At 37.6% G+C, this 19,949-nt stretch overlaps 1 protein-coding gene across 2 annotated transcripts in view; it reads right to left on the bottom strand.

Annotated features, from left to right (window-relative positions):
* Nucleotides 1-216: 216 nt before the first annotated feature.
* SH3BGRL2 (SH3 domain binding glutamate rich protein like 2) overlaps nt 217-19,949 on the bottom strand; it is a 59,117-nt gene continuing 39,384 nt past the window's right edge. The window contains exons 3-5 of one of the 2 annotated variants that reach the window (XR_006789301.3): nt 6,668-6,748; nt 3,472-3,615; nt 217-2,225 (exon numbers count right to left, since the gene is read on the bottom strand). Coding sequence is in view for 1 of the 2 variants with exons in the window: in XM_045867141.3 (XP_045723097.1) it covers nt 3,604-3,615; nt 6,668-6,748 (93 nt within the window). In the remaining variant the exon portion in view is untranslated. Of the gene's footprint in view, nt 3,616-6,667; nt 6,749-19,949 lie in introns of both variants that reach the window. The other variant, XM_045867141.3, reaches the window with a different exon arrangement.

The raw sequence follows: 19,949 nt of genomic DNA, 5'->3' as shown, positions 1-19,949 counted from the left end.
TTTAGCACATTTCCTTCAAACTTACAGCCTGGTCTCTTTTATCTCCTCCTTTACCCTCCTTCGGTCTTGCTGTTTAAGGTCTGAAATAGTTCAGTGACGAGATCAGCCTCCGACTCTGCCTTCAGAAGTGTCTTCTGCTTTCAGAGAGGGCTACCTCAAGGGGGACCCTGCTATCTAAGGGTGGCAGCTACACTGTACTTGGGTTTTTGCACCCAATTAAGGGAACAAATCCACCAGTCCGTGGCTTCAGTGTACTCAGGAAACCACAATCATCTATTGGAACCAACCAAGGGAACAAGAGATTTAATGCTTCCCTGGCCCTGGTCACTGCCTGAGAGCATTCTGTGATCACCTCCCAACACACATGTACACAGGACCACACACATGTTTGTCTCCTCAAATGGGCAAATGATCCGTCCGCATTTTTACAACTAATCTGCAGCATTCAGGTATGAGATTCATGAGTGGGAGTAGAAGTATAACATCCCAACTAAACAGGAAGGTTTCAACCAAACACAGAACTAAAATTAGAAAAGGTATAAGAAATGGTAGGGAACAAACACTCCATTTTCAGAATATGTGTTTTCTGGAATTTATTTCTCTTTAATGCTGAATATAAAATCTGAGATTGCACCAGTGCCTTTAGAAACAAACGCATACACACTGAAATCTAAAAACAATTATGCACATCAAAGTGGGCCCTGACACTTAAGAAATGCTGTTAAATGGAAAGTATTTCTAGAAAAAGCAAAACCCTACATAGCAAAACCAAATTAAAAAAAAAAAAAACCAAACAAACAATAGAAAGAGGCTTTGGTACCTTTCAATAACAGAAGACAAAAATAAATTTAGTTCATTTTTAAATTCATGTAATACAAAAACAGCTAGGTGTCTGGAGGAATCTATAAAACAGAAACAAATCTAAAATATATTAGAATCTGAGAGAGAAAAAAATCTTCCTTTTCTCCTCTTTGATTTTAATAGAACACCAGAATTTGGAAAAATAAGTATTTCCCCAACTAAATTTTCTTTTGGTCTGCATATACCTAGCAGGATGGCACTCTGTATTTTATCTAATTTTAAACTGGCATAATTTTATTTTTAGCAGCACATTTCCTTTGTCCCAATAAGCCTACTACAGGAAATAAAAATTCTGTCTTGAAATGCCTTTGATATTACATCTACGTCTGTAACTCCCACCTAGTTCTTTCCTAGGTTTTTAAGACTGTGAATATTCAAATCTAAAGGCAGCTAGTTAAAGAAAGGAACAGGAAATCATTACATGTTTGGAACTTAGCGGGTAAAACAGTACAAGGAAAGAGACCGTATTCTCTGAACACAATGTGGTCCCAGAGGGCAATACCTCAGTACTCTGCAGAGCCTGGGTATTGCAGGAAATGCCACACAGTGTGCTTCCACCTCACTCATAACAAGTACAGTACCAGCCAGGGCTGGTCTCTCCTATTTCTATGCTGATTTTAAAATAATAATAATAATAATAATGATGATGATGAGCTGAGGGGAAGACGATGTGTGACTGGTAGCAATTTAGCAATATCCTCCATCTAGTCTGTTTAGGAAACCATTCTGGTCCTACAATAACCACAGTAATGCAAAAGCTTTAAGATGAACAAATCTGAATAGCTATCTTTGTCTAGCAAGTATCATGTTGATCCCCCAACCCCAGAATTTAACTTCCAAGGCCTCAATCTTACCAAGTTGGTTCTTGGTGCTCATTGGCAAGAATAGATTAAATGTAAGTTAGATCACTGTAGCATTACATTTTTAAAATTGTTGTATCTGCAAATGAAGTTCTAAGTCTTATCAGAAGACACATTTACTCAAACACAATATCCAGTTCAAAATAAAAGATTCCTGGATAGTCCCTGGGATTTCTCAAATGGAATTTGACCTGGATCTTATTTAATGCCAACTAAGCAGTAATACCCATGATTTCACAACAGCTTTCCTTGGAGAGAAAATTGTGGATCATGTATTGGTTCCAGTCAAGTTGAAATCTGTGGCATGTTCTTCTTCTGGTTGTAGTCCTGGGCTGCAAATCTCAGGCTGGGATTTCAGTGTCCGCATTCAACAAGTCCTTCAGAGTGGTCCGCATTTACTTAGTTGAGGGTGAGGGAACACAGGGGACAGGACTTTCATTCTTATGTCCTTTCAATTTCTTACATCCTGCTCAGCATCTGAATGACAGGTCCAGCATCAGGATGCTGAGAAAAGCAGAATATTTTAGGCAAACCTCTAAGAATTTATCCTATTCAAGACTGTTTATGTATGGCAACTAAAAACTCTAAAGACCATAAGGGACAAGGATGGAGAAAAGCAGCCTCTGTCTGAAGGAAGTCGACATGTTCAGCATCCGCTCCAAAGGGAGTAGAGATTCTGCATGCCAAGTACAATTCAGAGCTATTCTCTGACAGCCCCTTTCTCATATACACTGCTCTGAAAGCTCACTGGTATCCATGTATAGAATGGGAACATGTATCTGCAGTATTCTGAAAAAGCTGGGACTGTACATTGGCCAGAAATAAGAGCAAGCCGTTAGAGGTCCGGTGAAAAGCAACTGAGGAAAAAAATGAACATTGTACCCCAATATTAGTATCTTTTCATATGCCTCATCAAGGGCTCATAAAATATATCTAACCAAGATCTTCCTTTCTCAAAAAAAAAAAAATATATAATCCATTCACAAAATAGAATAAGCAGCTGTTAGGGAAGCTGCATTTAAAAATATGTTACTTGTGCATAAATAAGTTGCTAGAGCTGAAAATCCCTTCAGATAGGAGTCAGATCATTTCCCTCTAAATTTACTGTCTAATTAGTACACCTCCTAAAATATACCTTTTACTCTGTCTTTTACATTTAAATGAAACTTTTCCCTTGCAAGAGATGCAGAACCCTTTATTTTCCAAAATACCAACTATTTTTATCCCTGTACCTTGGTCCTGATCACACATTGTTGTGACAGTGATTTTTGGAAACATCTGGAGGAGTTTGGAGGATTTATGGAAATAAGAGTGTCCATTACCAAAGGAGGCTAGAACATCTTTTTCTATAGGTGCTATTACAAAGCACTGGAATAGTGATGGCTGCGACTTTTGCAGCAAAACTCTTCAGCCCTTTGTCAACCAGCATTGCTTTTTTTCTGTCTGATCAAAAGATTCTAATAGTCTGGCAAACTAATTTCAAGGATACAATCCAGGCCACTTAAAGAGAGGCAGGTCTGAGCAATACTGCCACCAGCTACAACCTAGCGCAGATTCAGCATTTTCTCTCCAATGGTGCTACCCATTTATCTTTCAGTCATTAAGGAAGCACACCTGTAACAGGTTAGAGTACCTCCAGGTGAATGAGGCAACTGCAGGCAATTCTGAAAATAAGAAAAAAACCACCACAGTCCTGATTTGGTTTAAAGCAATCATGCAATCCCATTATACCCATGTCTTCCAAAAACACCTTTTCCATGGCAAGCAGTGTTACTGATGATGCACGTGGCTTTAGTCACAGTGACGTATTAGGTAAGCAGGTGTGTGCTGAGTACCAGGGGGCGCTCCAAAATACATCTCTGTTATCTTCCACTGGTCTTCTCTAAGGTTCTGCCTATAATTTAAAAAAAGAAAAAAAAAAAAAAAAGGTCAGTTGTTGCATTGGGTTGACAAGAAAATTCAGCCTGGTGATGATATTTTAAATGTCAGGAATGGAGATGTTGGAAATCACAATAAATCACCCCCATGTGATTGATGACAGCAAATCCTAGGTTTCAGGAGCAGCACAGATTTCAATCACAGCCACCCAACCTGCCAAATGTCAAAGTGGAAAGGAAGCCACATGTTTCCAAAGACTGAGACTCCTCTCAGAGGCACTACTCCCCCCGTACCCAGGTGAGTGGGGTGTGTGTGGGTGCTTCACTTGGGGCCTGCGGAGGGCCACCAGAGCTGAAGAACAGCACCGGTATGGCCAAAACTCTTAGTAAATAAGCTGCTGCCCCAATCCCCCCAGGGCCACCTCTGGCCCTCCTCCCAGGAGAGCTCCATGTTTCAGCCACTAAACAGACACCTGCCATGGCGGGGGGTGGGGGAGGGTGGGACTTCCAAGACATGCTCAAGCTAGCTCTGGCTGGTCAGTGCCCAGGATTTACTAGCTGTTACATTACTTTGAATATCACCCCTGAATGGTAGGGATCGCAAAGCAGAAACTTCTACTCCAGGTCCTGCTTTGAGTCTAATTAAACAACAAACTTGATGGTTTTCTACCTGAAAATTATTGGTGAAAAGGCCTCCTTTTCTCTTAGGTATGTACCATGATGGGTTGGCTTCTACTGGCTCCAATCAGCCAAAGGAGGAAGTGGGCTCCCCCAGGATTTCCATACTTTCAATTTCTTGAGAAAAGTGAGAAATCTATATTTTAAATATTAGCAACACATTTAAATTCTTTTCAAAGTTCTGTGTAGGAGAGACGCATCCAGAGCCAATGTGGCCTATAGGCCACCATTTTGTGACCTCTTACCTTCTTCTGCCCTGTCCATTTTTGAGAACTGCCCAGAGTCTACCTTATACCTGGGCCTGTTGGGCTTGTGAACATTCTTCTCCTACCATCTCTCTACTCTCTCCTCACTGTGTATGAGCAATTACAGATGCTAATGTTGTTTTATATGTTCATTGGCAGGCTTTCTAGCCCTATTGTTTATGTATGTATACTGCAGAGAGTGAGGGAAAGGAAAGGAGAAAAGGGGGCTTCCACCTTTTAGTATATTATACCCGTGAATACTCTGTCTAGGCCTTTGAGTGTGGACTGTGGATTGAGTATGTATTACTACCAAGGTAAAAAAATAAATAGATAATTGGGGGGTGGGGCGGGGAAGCTGAATTGCTCTTAAACATATTTTCACCTCTCTCCTATGCAGTGTTAGTTGCTATTAACCCTTAAGGCCCTGAATGATTCATGAGAGAGGGTTGCACAAACACTGCACCATGGACTTCCACTCTGGTTCCATGTGCTCCTGCTCATACGATTGACTCAGGGGCTGGAATATGGTGTGCTGAATGGGTGGGGTTGCCCAGAGCCTTTAATGCCCTTGGAACGGTCTACTGAAATCAAGTAGTTGTCAATGGCATCAGAAGACCAGCTTTAATACTGTGACCACAAGTCATGTGAAAATGCATATTTTATGGATTATAGGCTTCCTGGGAAATTTATGAGAGAATAAATATTTTTAAAGAGTAAAAAAATCAGCCTTCAGAATCTCTAAGGAATCTACATCTTCAGGGGAAAATGAGAACAAAGACGGCAAGCGCACAGTTTTTTTTTTTTTAAGGTTTTTGCATAGATAATGATGTCCACTAGATTTATGCATACTTTAGATTACTCCTACCCATGTTTTTTCCAGGTCTTTGAAGATAAATCTGGATTGTTTAATATCTTTGGATGAAATATGTTATAAAAATACTACAATTTTCCTAACAAGTATTCCAATGTTCCATCTTTATAAAAATAGTTGTAAGAACCTTTAAATATTATATGTGTGGGTTTTGCCACTGTTTAAAACATATGCATGGAAACCACCCACAACCATCTGTGGACTTAGTAATGTAAAAACAAAGCAAGATTTCACATCGGCTATGAACTGCGGGTGCTGGTGTATAATTTATATTATTGATAGTCTCTGCTTTCCTCCCATAGGTGTTCCAGAAACGGTACAGATCCTGAGTAGCCTCAAAAGACCTATTGCTGACAGACATCAAAGTACCCAGTAATGTACTTTCATTTCAATTCAGTGTTAAAAATAGATACTTTAGAATTCAGTCTCAATGTGAAATATGGCCAAAACCTCAACTGCCTTGTATATAAAGATTACAAGAAAATACACCCAAAAAAGTTAATATGCTTATCTCTGGGTGGTGGAATAATAGGTGATTTTTATTTTCTACTCTATACTTTGGTATTTTCCTAAATGAACCTTTCCTAAATAAGGCTACTTTCATAATCAGAAGAAAATAATATCTTTAAAGGGGGAAATAATCAAAATATTACCTTATTTAATAAAGAAATTCTGTTTTTTATTTTGAAAGTGAATCTATACACTTCACAAACTTGTAATAATATATATATCTTCTGGTCTAAATATTAGAAAAGCTTGAGCCTTTTATGTTCCATCAAAGACATATGACATAATAAAGTAGCTTCAAAAAACATTTTGACTTAGTTCAGGAATTATAGTGTTTTTTTTTAAGGTTGACCATTTATTATTACAGGCCATCTCCCTTCCAATGTAAAGGAGTTAAATGTGCAAAAAACCTTAAAGATATGGCTTTGATTCTGCTATTTCAAAAAATGTAAAGTAATGTAAACTTGCACTTTAAAACAGAAAGCACTTACTACCTTAAATTTTTCTTGGAAGAAGGGGGGTATAGATTTTAAATAAAGTAAATGATAGATAAAAATAAACTCTAATATACAACAATTGAAAATTAGAGGAAAATACCCTGGGCTTCTTCATGCATTTTTACACCAGGCAGTCCCTGACTATGCATTTGAGCGAGTGAAATTTAAAAATTTAGGAGACTTACACATGCATTCTTCTAACATCTTCAATCTCAACCCCTCGAGACAATTCAAGAAAGATGAATTTTAAAAAAAGAAAAGATTTACCTACCTTTGATGCCAACCGTGGTTTCAGGCCTAAGAATGAATAGACTGTGTTGCTTTCCTTTGCTTCAAAAAAACTGTCATAATCCTAGAAAAAAGAGGAAGAGAAAAGAAAAAAAAAAGCAAAAATTATCAGTATTTGGTGCTTTTGAAAAATTCTTTATGGAAACAAGAAAATGTACCATTGCTCCATGCAGGCCAGGGAAGGGCTACATAAATCTACTGGATTTGCTCTGCTTGAGCATAAAAATTTCTCTGAGTATGATGATGTGTGTACCGTGTTTTTAATGCAAGGCCTGTGATAGGACTAAAATGTAAAACACTGACAAGACCAGTGAAATCGGAACACGTTCCCTTTCCCTCTTGTGCCAAACTAGCATTTATTTGTGTGAAATCACTCTGATCAAAGATTTCACTTCTAGTGCTTCAATATGAAAGGCTGACTCCCAATTCCATTCTTGGTATTTTGTTATCTAGGGCTTTAAAAAAAAATCACTGGGTAAACAGAAAGCCATAAAGATCTCCATGTGTCAGAACAAGTGCTTCTATTCTGCTTTTGAAGTTTTCCACATTCTTTCAGACTATGTCTTCAGAGAGAATAAAAAGATCAAATAAAACCTAGAGGAAACTATATCCTCTGTAACATTTATCTTTGCCTCAGACACAGAATCATCTTTTTCTTCCTACTTTCACAAGAGAGACCAATAAGGAATTCTGGTCAATGTGTTCATCAATTTTTTCTTTTCAAATGTTTGCCTAGATATAACTCTATGGTTTCTAAATTGAGGTAAAGCAGTCTTAAAATTTGGTAGAAGTCCCTTTGATCACTTTATCCGAAGGATAAATCCGAAGGATAAATGTAAGCAGACAATGATCAGAATCATTTGTAGCCATTTGCTCTGTGCCAGGCGCCTTACAATCAGTACTTCATTTAATCCCCACCACAGACCACCAGGTTGGAGACTGGCTCGGAGCAAAGAAATATTTTGCCCAAGCTTAACAGGCAATCCGTGAAAGAGCTGAGATTTGGGGCCAATTCTCATTGACATAGAAATCAATGCTTTTTGGACTCTGTGATGCTTCTTGGCCAAGAGGAAACCAGGTATGGGGCACCCTGTATATCAGTCACTGAGCTGAGCCAATGGATCCACTGCTGAGCTGAGCCAATGGCATCACAAATATTTTTGAAACCTGTCTAGGAATCTAAATGAGAGTCCATGACTTAGAGAATGGAGATTTGCTTCTTGCAAAGGATGCCTCAATGATGAAAAAAATCTTTGAGTTATTTCACTCTGTATAGAGACTCTCTTGTTCAAATGCTTTAGCAAGTTGAATCTCACGTGGTTTTGGAGGTAGCTTGATTTTAATTCACAATCATCTCAGCCTCAGGCCTTCCACTCCCTGCTCCTTCCATAGATCTTCAGGTGGTAGCTCCCTCTGCAATTCAGGAGTGGGCCTAATACAGTGCACCGCCAAAGAGAGCCTTCTTGACCTGACGAGAAGGAGCAATTCATCTGAAAAGGGAGGCTCAGCAAAAAATGTACTTCAAAAATGGCATTTTAAGCTGAAATCTGAAGGGGGAGAAGAGTTGACCAAGCAAAGGGTTGGGACAGGGGTATTCAGGACAGAAAACAGCACTGGTGAAGAGGGAAGCTGGCAAGTCTGACAGGGACAAGCATATGCCAGACTGTATCAAACCAAGAAAGAAATTTTGAATTTTATCTTAAGTACAAAAGGAAATCATGTATAGGTTCTGAGCAAGGGAGCAGAATGAGCTAGTTTTCCTTAAGAAAATAGCTAAGTTAGGGGCACCTGGGTGGCTCAGTCGGTTAAGCGTCCAACTCTCTTGATTTCAGCTCAGGTCATGATCTCAGGGTCCTGGGATCGAGCCCCACATTGTACTCTGTGCTCAGAGGGGAGTCTGCTAGAGATTCTCTCTCTTGCCCTCTGCCCCTCTCCCCTGCTCACGTGCACACTCTCTAAATAAATGGATAAAATCTTAGGAAGAAAGGAAGGAAGGAAGGAAGGAAGGAAGGAAGGAAGGAAGGAAGGAAGGAAGGAAGGAAGGAAGGAAGGAAGGAAGGAGGGAAGAAAGAAAGAAAGAAAGAGAAAGAAAGAAAGAAAGAAAGAAAGAAAGAAAGAAAGAAAGAAAGAAAGAAAGAAAGAAAGAAAGAAAGAAAATAGCTAAGTTATCTGTGTGGAGAATGGCTGAGACAGGCCAACAAGAAGGAAAGCAGGAAGAAAAATCAAAAGAGTATTGTGGTAATCCAGGTAAGATGGCAGCCTGAACCCGACCAATGATAATGGAGATAGAGAAAAGTAGACAGACTAGAGATAGATTTTGGAGGAAGAACTGATCATACTCAACTGTGGAACTGACCTTTGTAACTTGACAGGAAAGACCAGAGAAAAAGCAGATGTGAGAGTAAGGCTGAAGCTGTTTCAAAATGTTCAGTTTGAGCAACTGTATGAGACATCTAAGTGAAGAAGATACCAGCTGGGCAGCTGGAGGTTTCTAGTGACTCTAGGATATTACAGATTTCATACAATTTTATGGAGAATTTTACAATTTTTTATAAAAAAAATTATGTCACAAATAATACAGGTCTAACAGAATTTAGGCAAAATCCTATGAACTGAAAATGTTACGAATATTCTTTGTAACAAAGGTATTTCCAAATAGTTGAATACCATTTCACTGATCTGGGTTCAAGAAATAATCCTGTTCAATGCCTACTTTCTCTGCCTTTAACATCACTATGGCTAGGGGATTTCCTACCTGCATATTGAATTGGATCCTCCCAACAGTTTAGAAATTGTCACTTCAGGTAATTAACTCCTTTCAGAGCAACATATATAAGATTTGGTAATTAACTTTAAAAGCAGAATAATTTAAAGTCATTAATTTTTAAAAATGAACGTTAGAATAGTACCTGACACACACCAGATTACCAATATTTGTCAAGTGGATGAATGAGTTGTGTTTGCCAATTAATGACTGATGTGTCATGTTTTAGGTAATCTCATGCTAATAACGTAATTTGAGTAACGGGTTTTTAAAAACTAAATAAAAAATTTGTTTTTTGATATTTAAAGGTCTGATGAATCTCAAAGTGTAAAAGGTTTTATTTTTTTGTCATATTTAGGCAAAGAGTAGGTGGTTGATAATTTAAAATCTAGGATTTCTTACTAGTTAATACCTCCTCTTAGAGATAATAAATTAAATAGTATGACTGAAATAATTTAAGCATAAAATTGTATTAGAAATTTTAAAATCACATTCTATTAAGATGTAAGTTCTTATGGCCTTAGGCATTCCCCAATAAAAGAGAAAGATCTGCTTTCTTATCAAGTTCATTTCACTTATGAGGCTTCTACTTTTAAAAATGTATTAAGGTTTATACTGAAAAAGTTAAAAGCATCGTATTTTAAAAACTCACTATAAAGCTTCGAAATAGGCTTGCTGAATTCCTTATAGTCAAAGACACTCTCTCTGAAGTGTCTGTAAATACACATCTGCAAATTATACATTTCAGCACAATCAACCTTCTGTAACTATACAATATAATGATCAGTTAATATTACCTTTGGAGAAGGTTACAAATATACAAGGCATATTCAAGATAAAATTGCCCAGTTTCAGAAGCTGGTACATTTGTATTACACGTAAGACAAAAGATGAAAAGAGAAATTTCTGGACTACGTAGGTATCAACATAACTGAGCACTATTACTAATGGAACATCTATCTAAATGCTGCAATTTTAAGAAAAATAAAGCAAACTGAACAGCCGTTAAGAAGGAAAAAACAAAAGCTTCTGTCACCTACACTTCTGTGTGCGTTCAAGTCAGAAAATTTAGAAGCTCATGATAAAATCTACAACAGGTAAAGTGTACAATAGCCTCATTCTTCCACAGAGCTCACGTAAGCACATTACCCGTATACCATGATGAGACTATTATGGACTAGACAAGCATTTGAGACAAAGACGTTAAAGTTCTTTGCCCTCTCAGTGTTCCCTAGGAGAACCGTGAGGAAAACCCACAGCAGCCACACTGCTACGCCGCATCACTTCCCACGCCATGTCAATGACAATTAAGTGACAGACCTGTATTATTTCTACATGCCAAGGGCATATCCAAACAGGAGGCTGTGGGGAATAAAAACAATACATGGCTTATAAGGAAATGGTGGCAGCAACTGGTCCTAGCTGAGCCAAAGCAAATTTGGTTTACCCAAAAGAAGAAAAAAAAATCTTAAATTCTTTCTAAGACGACCAGCGTTACTGCTGCTGCAGCTGAAAAAATGCACAGAGGCTCCTTCTTAAAATCTTTCAAGCCTGAGGGTAGCCTCTGAGCAGCATATCTTGATTCAGTGGTTAAGGACCATGAATGCTATGTTCTATTTTGTAAAATCTTGGTATAGAAGGAAAAAATAGTTGACAGTTCCAATCTTGGTAGGGTATGTAAGATGTATTTTTCTGAAACAGCTTCATTCAGCAATTTCTATGCCAAACACCAAAAATATGGGTAAGCCCAAAGCTGAGGATTTTAAGTTCCTAATTCCTGTTTAACATTTCTGACCATGCTGGTACAAGATGGCAGAGCAAGCACATACATCTACCCAAGCACCAAATGAAATTGAATGGAAAAAAAAAAAAAATTGTGTTGAACATAGGAAAAGGAACCAGCAATAACATTTTAAGAAATACCCAAAGCAGTTAAGTGAAGAGGCTAAAATTAAGAGAATCTCGTGGATATTGACATTTATGTCATTCTCCTTTAAGCCACAGGGATTTAGTAAAATAGGATAATATACCCTCCTCTATGACTACGCACACAACTAAACAGCTCTATAGAGATTAGCATTTTTGGTTTATAACAAAATAAATGTTTATATATTATATTTTATAATAATTATTACAGTCACAGAGGAGAATGTGATGTATAAACTTAGCAATGCTGTGTGTGCGTGTGTGTGAATCAACATGGGGAGAAATGAGAGGAGCTATTAAGAATGATTTCTCTTCATCTTTCAAAGAAAAATGTGCTGTCTAAAGCTTTAAATCCAGGAATATAGGCACAGGCTGGTGATAACTAAGAAAACTACAAAGCAGAACCTCACAGGAGAGGCTATCTCTTGGGAATCCAAGGGAGGGCACATATAGCCGGGCAGAGGAAACGTGACTTTTCACTTTTGACCCTCCTCTATTGTCTTAACATTGATAGTATTAACATGGCCTTAGTGTCTTAACAGTTTTGTTTTCTTTTCATTAACTCTAACTGCATAAGGCTCAGAAAGAGAAACACTTTAACCTAAAGAAAACCTCCAGTGTGGACCCTATTTAAGATACACCATGAAACATGCAACTGGGGCAGCCTGAGCCTGTCTGAATGAAGGTTTTCAATATTCACAGCACAAGCCATCGTTTTCATGAAAGACACGTCCCAGGGATTCATCACTGTAGAATATTGCAGCAAACATCTCAGTGAGGTGAAAATGGGAGATTAAACATTTATAGACAGAAGAATAAAAACTGCGATTATATAAAAGAGATAAAACCGCAAAGAATATCTAATTAAATTGTTATGCTTCTGGGCATACAGCTGATCAGCAAGCGATAAAGAGGAATTTATATCACCCCTTCCCCACCCCCGGACTTTTTCCTTTCCTAGTATCTGTGAGGATGTCATATAAGATTATTTACAGTAAAACATGTGAAGAAGATTCTCCTTGATTAGATAAGTTATCTTTTAGACAGGAGGCCTTGGAATACAGATCTTCAAATTCAAATTAAGTTTCTTAAGGAAATTCTACCTGTAGGATAGGTGAGTTTCTAATAGAGGTGATTTTCCCAATAGATTTCATTGTAAAATTTAGAAGAAGGTTCAATGAGCTTCCTCTTCAGACATCTGACTGACTTTTAGTAATAAAATGAGAATGCAAATGCTCAGAACTTTGACAAGGCAGGACCCGACAGAACAGGTTAGCTACCTGCTCAGCTGAAAACATCTGTGTAGCTAGTCACCCATTCACATAACCAATTTTTGGTAAGTATGTTCTGGGTTCCTAGCATTATGCAGAGACTAAGATAAATGTGCCACAGAGCCTGCTGAGGTGAACACAAGGAACCTCAGAAAGGAAAGACATGAAAAAAAATTCTATGAGATAAAGGTCATAATAGGAATGAGGCACAGGTTTGCTGGGCTTAGGGGAGGGGCAGTCCTAGTTAGAGAAAGCTCAATAACAAGGCCTGTTTGAATTGAATTCTGAGAGAGAAATAGGGTGGAATTACACAGGAGACAAAAATTACAGGATTTGGTAACCAAGTGGGTATTGAGGTGAGGAAAATGAGTTTGGGGTAACTTTCAGGGCTTTGCCTTACTATCATATAGATGATGTAGTCATTAAGCCTACAAAAATAACATCCATATTTTAGAGACAGAGCACAATCTCCTGTGAATAATGAAAATTTTAAACTTTAGCTTTCCTTTTTTTCTTTTCCTTATTGACTCCAACAACCAGAGTTCTAGTAACACAAAATTACTGCAAGTCAGGCTTCAACATAGGTCAAAATTCTCTGACCATGTTCTACTCCATCCTGCCAGAGGATATACTTTATTTTCACAAAGGAGACTTGGAAATCAGCTAATCCTGTGTTTCTCAAATGTGACCACTAAAGAACTCCGGGAGGTGGAGGCAACATTGGACCATCTAGAAGGGGAGTAAACTATGGAGGGGGCCTCTGAGCTAAGCATGGTTTGACATTCTTAAATGGTTAGAAAACAAAACAAAGAAAACCAAACAAAAAAGAAGATGTAGCAGAGAACTGGTGGTCTGAAAAGACTAAAGTATTTGCCAGGTGGTCCAACCCCTGATCTAGAACACTGGAGGATACATTTTGAGGCAGCCCCTATAAAAGTGAAATTTCTTTGAAGCCTTGTTCAATCTAAAAATTCATGGAAATCAGGCATCCTGCCCGATAATATACCAGTGTTTCTTTGGCTATTAAAAAATGTTTTGCAATGTACTCAAAATCTTCAAGCCAAATGCTGCTTTGGGCAGATAGGCAGTCTTTATTCTATGACTTTGGGCACCCCAGAGCCCTGAGAAACTCAACTTGTTTTAACTTTTACTAGTTTTCATTTCACCAAGTGATTTTTTTCTTCACCTTGGACCCAGATTCTGGGGCCACCAACAATAACCCTTCGTATCTTGATAACAGTACACCCCAAAATATTTTTGTTATTTGACAGAAGACTCTTAAAAGAAAGAAAAATGACTTTAAGGAAAAGAAAAAGTGGAAGAGCTTAAATGAGAATGTACCTTATGAAATAACATTCAATTTAATGCATTCTTCAAAACAGCTTGCCAGTTGCAAACTATTATTTCAAGTGACTGGAAACAAACTAAATAGCCCACACTGAGGGAATGATTAATTATAATATTCCACCCAAGGGAATAAGATGCAACTTCTAAAAAATAAGCTTATAAGGACATGGAAACTATTTTTGTTAGAGAACAAAGCAGGGCACAAAATGGTATATATAGTATGATCAACAAATGTGATTTTAAAAATTTAAATCAGCTTGTAAGAAAACAGAATGTGCATAGATCAAATGTTTACAGTTGTATTTGAAAGGTAGTATTTATTGTTCCCCCTTTCTCATTCTCATTTTTTAAATATTCTCTACTTCCATATTCATTTTAGTGCTGGGAAAAAAAGAAACAACAACAATAATAATGTTGGATAACCAATTCAGTATGAAAATCTCTTTAAATATCTCTTTTTTAAAGATTTTATTTATTTATTTGAGCTAGAGAGTGAGAGAGAGAGTGCGCATGAGACGGGGGACAGAGGGAGAGGGAGTAGGGAACCTGACTCAGGGCTTCATTCCAGGACCCTGGATCATGACCTGAGCCAAAGGCAGATGCTTAACTGACTGCCTCACCCAGGCGCCCCATCTTTAAATATCTCTTTCCAACAACTTCTTATGAGACTTTTGGCTGAAAATCATTTCTTATATTTATATGTGGAGATATATATATATATATATATATTCAATTTCAATATATTCAAATTTAAATATATGATTTTTAAAAAATAAAAATATGTATGAATCAGGGACTTGAAAACTGATAATTAAGGGAGTTGGTTCTGCATGCTTCAAAAAGATGCCCAAACACACTTAAAATGTATTATCCCAAGACAATCTTCTCAAAAGTCTTACATAAATACTGCACTTGGAAACAATACAACTACATACATTTAGGTGTTCTGTGGTGTGCTTCTGAGCCTCCACCAATGGTTAGAAGACACTAACACATCTCCTTGTCTCCTTTGATGGGAAAGAAAGAAGAGGAGAGGCCCAAGGAACTATTGCTGTCTTTCTGCACCTCCTTGAGATCAATCTAACCCATCTCTAGTCTACTTTTAGGCATTAACCAAGGTAGTATGGGGAAAGGCAGTCAGAGTTGGCCCCCAAATCATTACTTAAACCAAACTTATCAACAGCTTTAATATAATCTTATTTGATTAACAGTAGACCCAATGCTTAGGTATAAATTTAACATTCTACAAGTATCACCTAAAGTACCAAAATAGTAATTCAATAGTTTTAAAATACAAACAATCTTATAAGTTGCCCCATGGAAAATGATCAAAATGGTTATTTTTCTATAAAAATATTCTGCCATCTATCTCTCAGCAAACTGTCATCTCTTCCTTGTAAGACAGGACTTACATGAGTAACTCCAGCCACACATTCTACCTCACCCCATCTCTTCTCACCATCATCCAATGGCCAATTCTGAGTATTGGCATCCTTAGCCAAACCTGCACCAACTTGTCTTGACTATCTAAATGGTCACTATCTTCTCCCCTTTTGATGGTTAATCCACAAACTGGTTAATGTGAACCCAGTTAAATGAAATTTGGTTGCATTCCCATTTCTAACTACCATTTTTTAAATAAAATAATTAATAAATTCAACAAAGTCACAGGACCAAAAAGCAACATATAAAGATCACCTGTGTCTCTATACATGAATAAATAAACAATTGGGAAAGGAAATTTAAAAAATAATTCTATTTACAATACCAAAAGAGTAAAACACTTAGGTGTAAATCTAACTAAGGAGGTTAAAGATTGTATGTTAAAAACTATGAAATATTGCTGAAAGAAATGAACAGAGACACATAGCAATGGAAAGACAACCTATGTTCATGGATTAGATGATTTAATATTGTTAAGATGTCAATATTACCCAAAACTATCTAAAGATTCAACATAATCCCTATCAAAATCCCAACAGCATTTTTTGCAAAAATAGAAAAAAAAAACAACTAAAAACTAAAATTTACATGGAATGTCAAGGGACTCCAAATAGCCAAAACAAGTTTGAAAAAGGACAAAGTTGGAGGATTCACATTTCCTGGTTTCAAAACATATTACAAAGCTACAGTAATCAAAACAGTATGGTACTGGCATAAAGATAAGACACTGAATAGAGTCCAAAAAAATAAACCCTCATGTATATGATCAAATGATCTTCAACAAAGGTGCCAAGACCACTCATTGGGGACAGGACAGTTCCTTCAACACATAGTGCTAGGAAAACTGGATATCCAAATGCAAATGAATGAATTTGAACCCTTATCTTATACCACATACAAAAAGTAACTAAAAATGAATTAAAGACTAAATATAAGACCCCAAACTATAAAACTTCTAGAAGAAAACATAAGGGGAAAGCTTCATGACACTGTATTTGGCAAGTAATGATTTCTTAGCTATGACTCCAAAAGTATAATCAACAGAAGCAAAAATAGACAAATGGGACTACATCAAATATTAAAACTTTGTTCATCAGAGAATATAATCAACAGAGTGAAAGGCAACCTAAGAATGGGAGAAAATATTTGCAAATTAGATATCTGCTAAGGGGTTAATATCCAGAATATACAAAGAACTCTTAAAACTCAACAACAAAAAATCAAATAACCTAATTTAAAAATGGGCAAAGGATTTGAATAGACATTTCTTCAAAAATGATATACAAATGGACAATAAGTGTATGAAATGCTCAATATCACTAACCATCAGAGAAATGCAAATCAAAATCACAGTGAGATACTACCTCACACCTATTAGAACAGCTGCTCTCAAAACAAGATAAAACCAAAAAAAAAAAAAGAAAAGAAAATAACAAGTATTGGTGGGGATGTGGAGAAGTTGGAATCCTTGTGTACTGCTGATGGGACTGTAAAATGGCATAACCACTATGACGATTCTTCAAAAAATTAAAAATAGAACTACCATATGATGCAGCAATCCCACATCTATGTATATATCCAAAACAATTTAAAGTGGAATCTCAGATATTTGCAAACCCATGTTCAAAGCAGTACCATTCACAACAGCCAAGAGGTGGAAGCAACCCAATCCATCAACAAATGTAGTATATACACACAATGGAAGCCTTAAAAAGAAATGAAATCTTGTCACATGCTTCAATGCTCTAGGCTAAATGTTTTCATCCCCACAAAATTCATATGTTGAAATCCTGATGCCCAAACACCTTTAGGAGATGATTAGGCCATGAGGGTAGAGCCCTCAAGGATAGGATTAATGCCCTTATAAAACAGCTCTCTTGTCCCCTTTTACTATATAAGGGCACTTCAGGAAGTTGGCAGTCTGCAATTCAGAAGAGCATCTTCATCAGAACTCAACTATGCTATCACCCTGATCTTAGACTTCCAGCTTCCAGAACTGTAAGAAATAAATTTCTGTTGTTTGCAAAATACCCAGGCTGTGGCATTTTGTTATAGCAGCCTTGATGGACTAAGACATACAACAACATGGATGAACCTTGAGGACATTATACTAAGTGAAATAAGCTAGTCACAAAAGGACAGACTTTGTATAATTTCACTTCTATGAGGTATCTAACATAGTCAAATTCAGGGGTAGAAAGCAGAATGACTGTTATCAAGGTCTGGGGTGGGGTACAAATGGGAGTTGTTTAATGGGTATAGAGTTTCAGTTCTGCAAGATGAAAAAGTTCTGGATATCTGTTTTACAACAACGAATACTTACTACTAAACTGTACACTTAAAAGATAGTAACTTTTACAATGTACGTTTTTATCAAACATTTTTTAATAAAAAATAAAATAAAAACATATTTTAAAAATCCAAATCTTTTTTTTTTTTTTTTTTTCCCCTGAATAAGGAGGGAGAAAAGAAATGAAAAGGGAGTAAATACTTTTCTTTAGGGCAGATGTGTGCATTTTCATTTCTGGTGCACTCCACACATACCAGTTCCACAGAGAGAGAACAAAGTTTAAACCTTGAACATGAGGACCCAGAGCTTTCAAAATCCAAATCAGACACCATAAAACCCATCAGAAAAGCCTAAGGTTGGGGATGTTTACCTTTAGGTTACTCATTACCTTGCTTATGGTAGGGATACTCCCAGGAAATAGCAAGAACAACCAGTCTACGCAATTTGGGTTCTTGATTACAAATAACTCAAATGGACATTAGCAACGTAACAAGAAAGGAATTTGTGGCAGTATAGTGGGAAGCTTTGAATCCACATTAAAGCTGAAGAACCAGTTTATAAGACAAGTTTCTATGTCTGGGTGGCCAAGAACACACCGAGGCCACACCACAGGATCAGTCCCATTAGGATACCTGCCATGGCTATGGCTATTCCTGACTCCAAGACCCCTGTCTAACTGGTCCTGTATTGCTGCATTATCCCCTCAATGTTCAAATTCTGGGGTGAGAAGAACTGACTAGACATGCCAGGGAGCTTCCATTCAGTGGGGCATTCTTCCCAACAAGCAGATTATTCAAATACTAAAGGGCAGAGAGAAGGAAACTGTCTACGTTGATTACCAAGTAGCTTAGCAGCTATTTATGTCTCCCAGTTTAAAATAAAGTAGTAAGTTTCCAGCCAATTCCAGGAAATAGGTGAATCTTCATGCTTACTGGATCCCATCACCTGCAATGTGGCAGGTTTCCACAAGTTATCCAACCAGGTAAGACCACTGATAAACTTTATCACTAGGTAAAGCAAGGTGCACAGAAGCAGGTAGGATGAATGAGACCATGGTTAGTTGCCCTCTAATGCTTTTGCTTTTGTCAAAGTCAAATTTACTTGACCGTGGTAAGAGCAGACACTGCCTTCAAAACTCCTGCTAGCACAAACTATAAAGACAGAGCGCATACCAGTGCTGTTCTGTCAACATCCCCACGGGACTAACATTGCTTAAGCAGAGAAGATGCCATTTATCCAGCACAGTGTAATCAATGTGTAAGCCTCTAGCCAGTTCCCAGTCTATCTGAAAAAATTTCCATAGACTGTAGGGCAAAGGTACACAGAGATGTAGAAAGTCATAAAGAAGTGAAAGCAAGGGTAAGGAATTAACTTCATTTCACATTACACTCTTTTATTCATTCAATACATTCCTGTATTCAAAGGGCTCTGAACACTTCTACTTTCACGATGATAGAGGAAAGATGTCTTTTCCTCCTTTATCTTGAAAAATCAACAAAACAAGAATTTTTTTAAAGAACCAGAAACACCATTTAAAAAAAAATAAAACTAAGAGACATCTATAGCTCTGAACCACAACATATGTAGGAAGTGAGGAGAGAAATGGTGAGGGGCATTAGAGAGCAGAGGATGGTCAAACCTCAGTGTCTGAACAAGCTGCGGGGGCTCCCCAGGAAACGTCAGGAACTGGAGGCATCAGCTATTGTGAAGGTGAGGTGAGTGGGCAAAGGCAGAAAACAGGGAGACTGTTTGAAAATCTACATAAGCAGCAATTAGATTCCCAGGGTGCTCACTCTCCCCAAAGGAACTAGAAGGTACACCATTAATAAATACAGCTTCTGGGAAGCAACAAACTTATAAACAGCAGCATGGAATAAACAGGAGCATGGAAGACAGAGTGGAGGTGAAAACAGATATGAAGGGAAACTGTGCATGGCAGAGAGTGAGACCCTCTAGCCCTCTCACCCTACAGGTCCAGAACTCCAGTAGCGAGGCTGATATCCCCAAGCAAGAGACTGAAGGGCAATTCTCTGGAAAAATTAAATTATCACCTGAGTAAAGACCTGCAGATTTTATTATCTGAATCTACAACAAGAATGTAATAGGCTACCCAGTCAACCTAGAGAGAAGTCCTCTGGGAAACAAGCCCACACACATATATAAGCACACACACAACTTCTAATTAATTAGCTTTCTAGTGCCTCACCTCTTAAACAAAAGACAA

Source organism: Mirounga angustirostris, unplaced genomic scaffold (assembly GCF_029215605.1).
Source record: "Mirounga angustirostris isolate CCGP_5_RB_7025 unplaced genomic scaffold, mMirAng1.0.hap1 SCAF_8, whole genome shotgun sequence".
Taxonomy (NCBI): domain Eukaryota; kingdom Metazoa; phylum Chordata; class Mammalia; order Carnivora; family Phocidae; genus Mirounga; species Mirounga angustirostris.
This window is presented reverse-complemented; position numbering and strand designations above follow the sequence as displayed.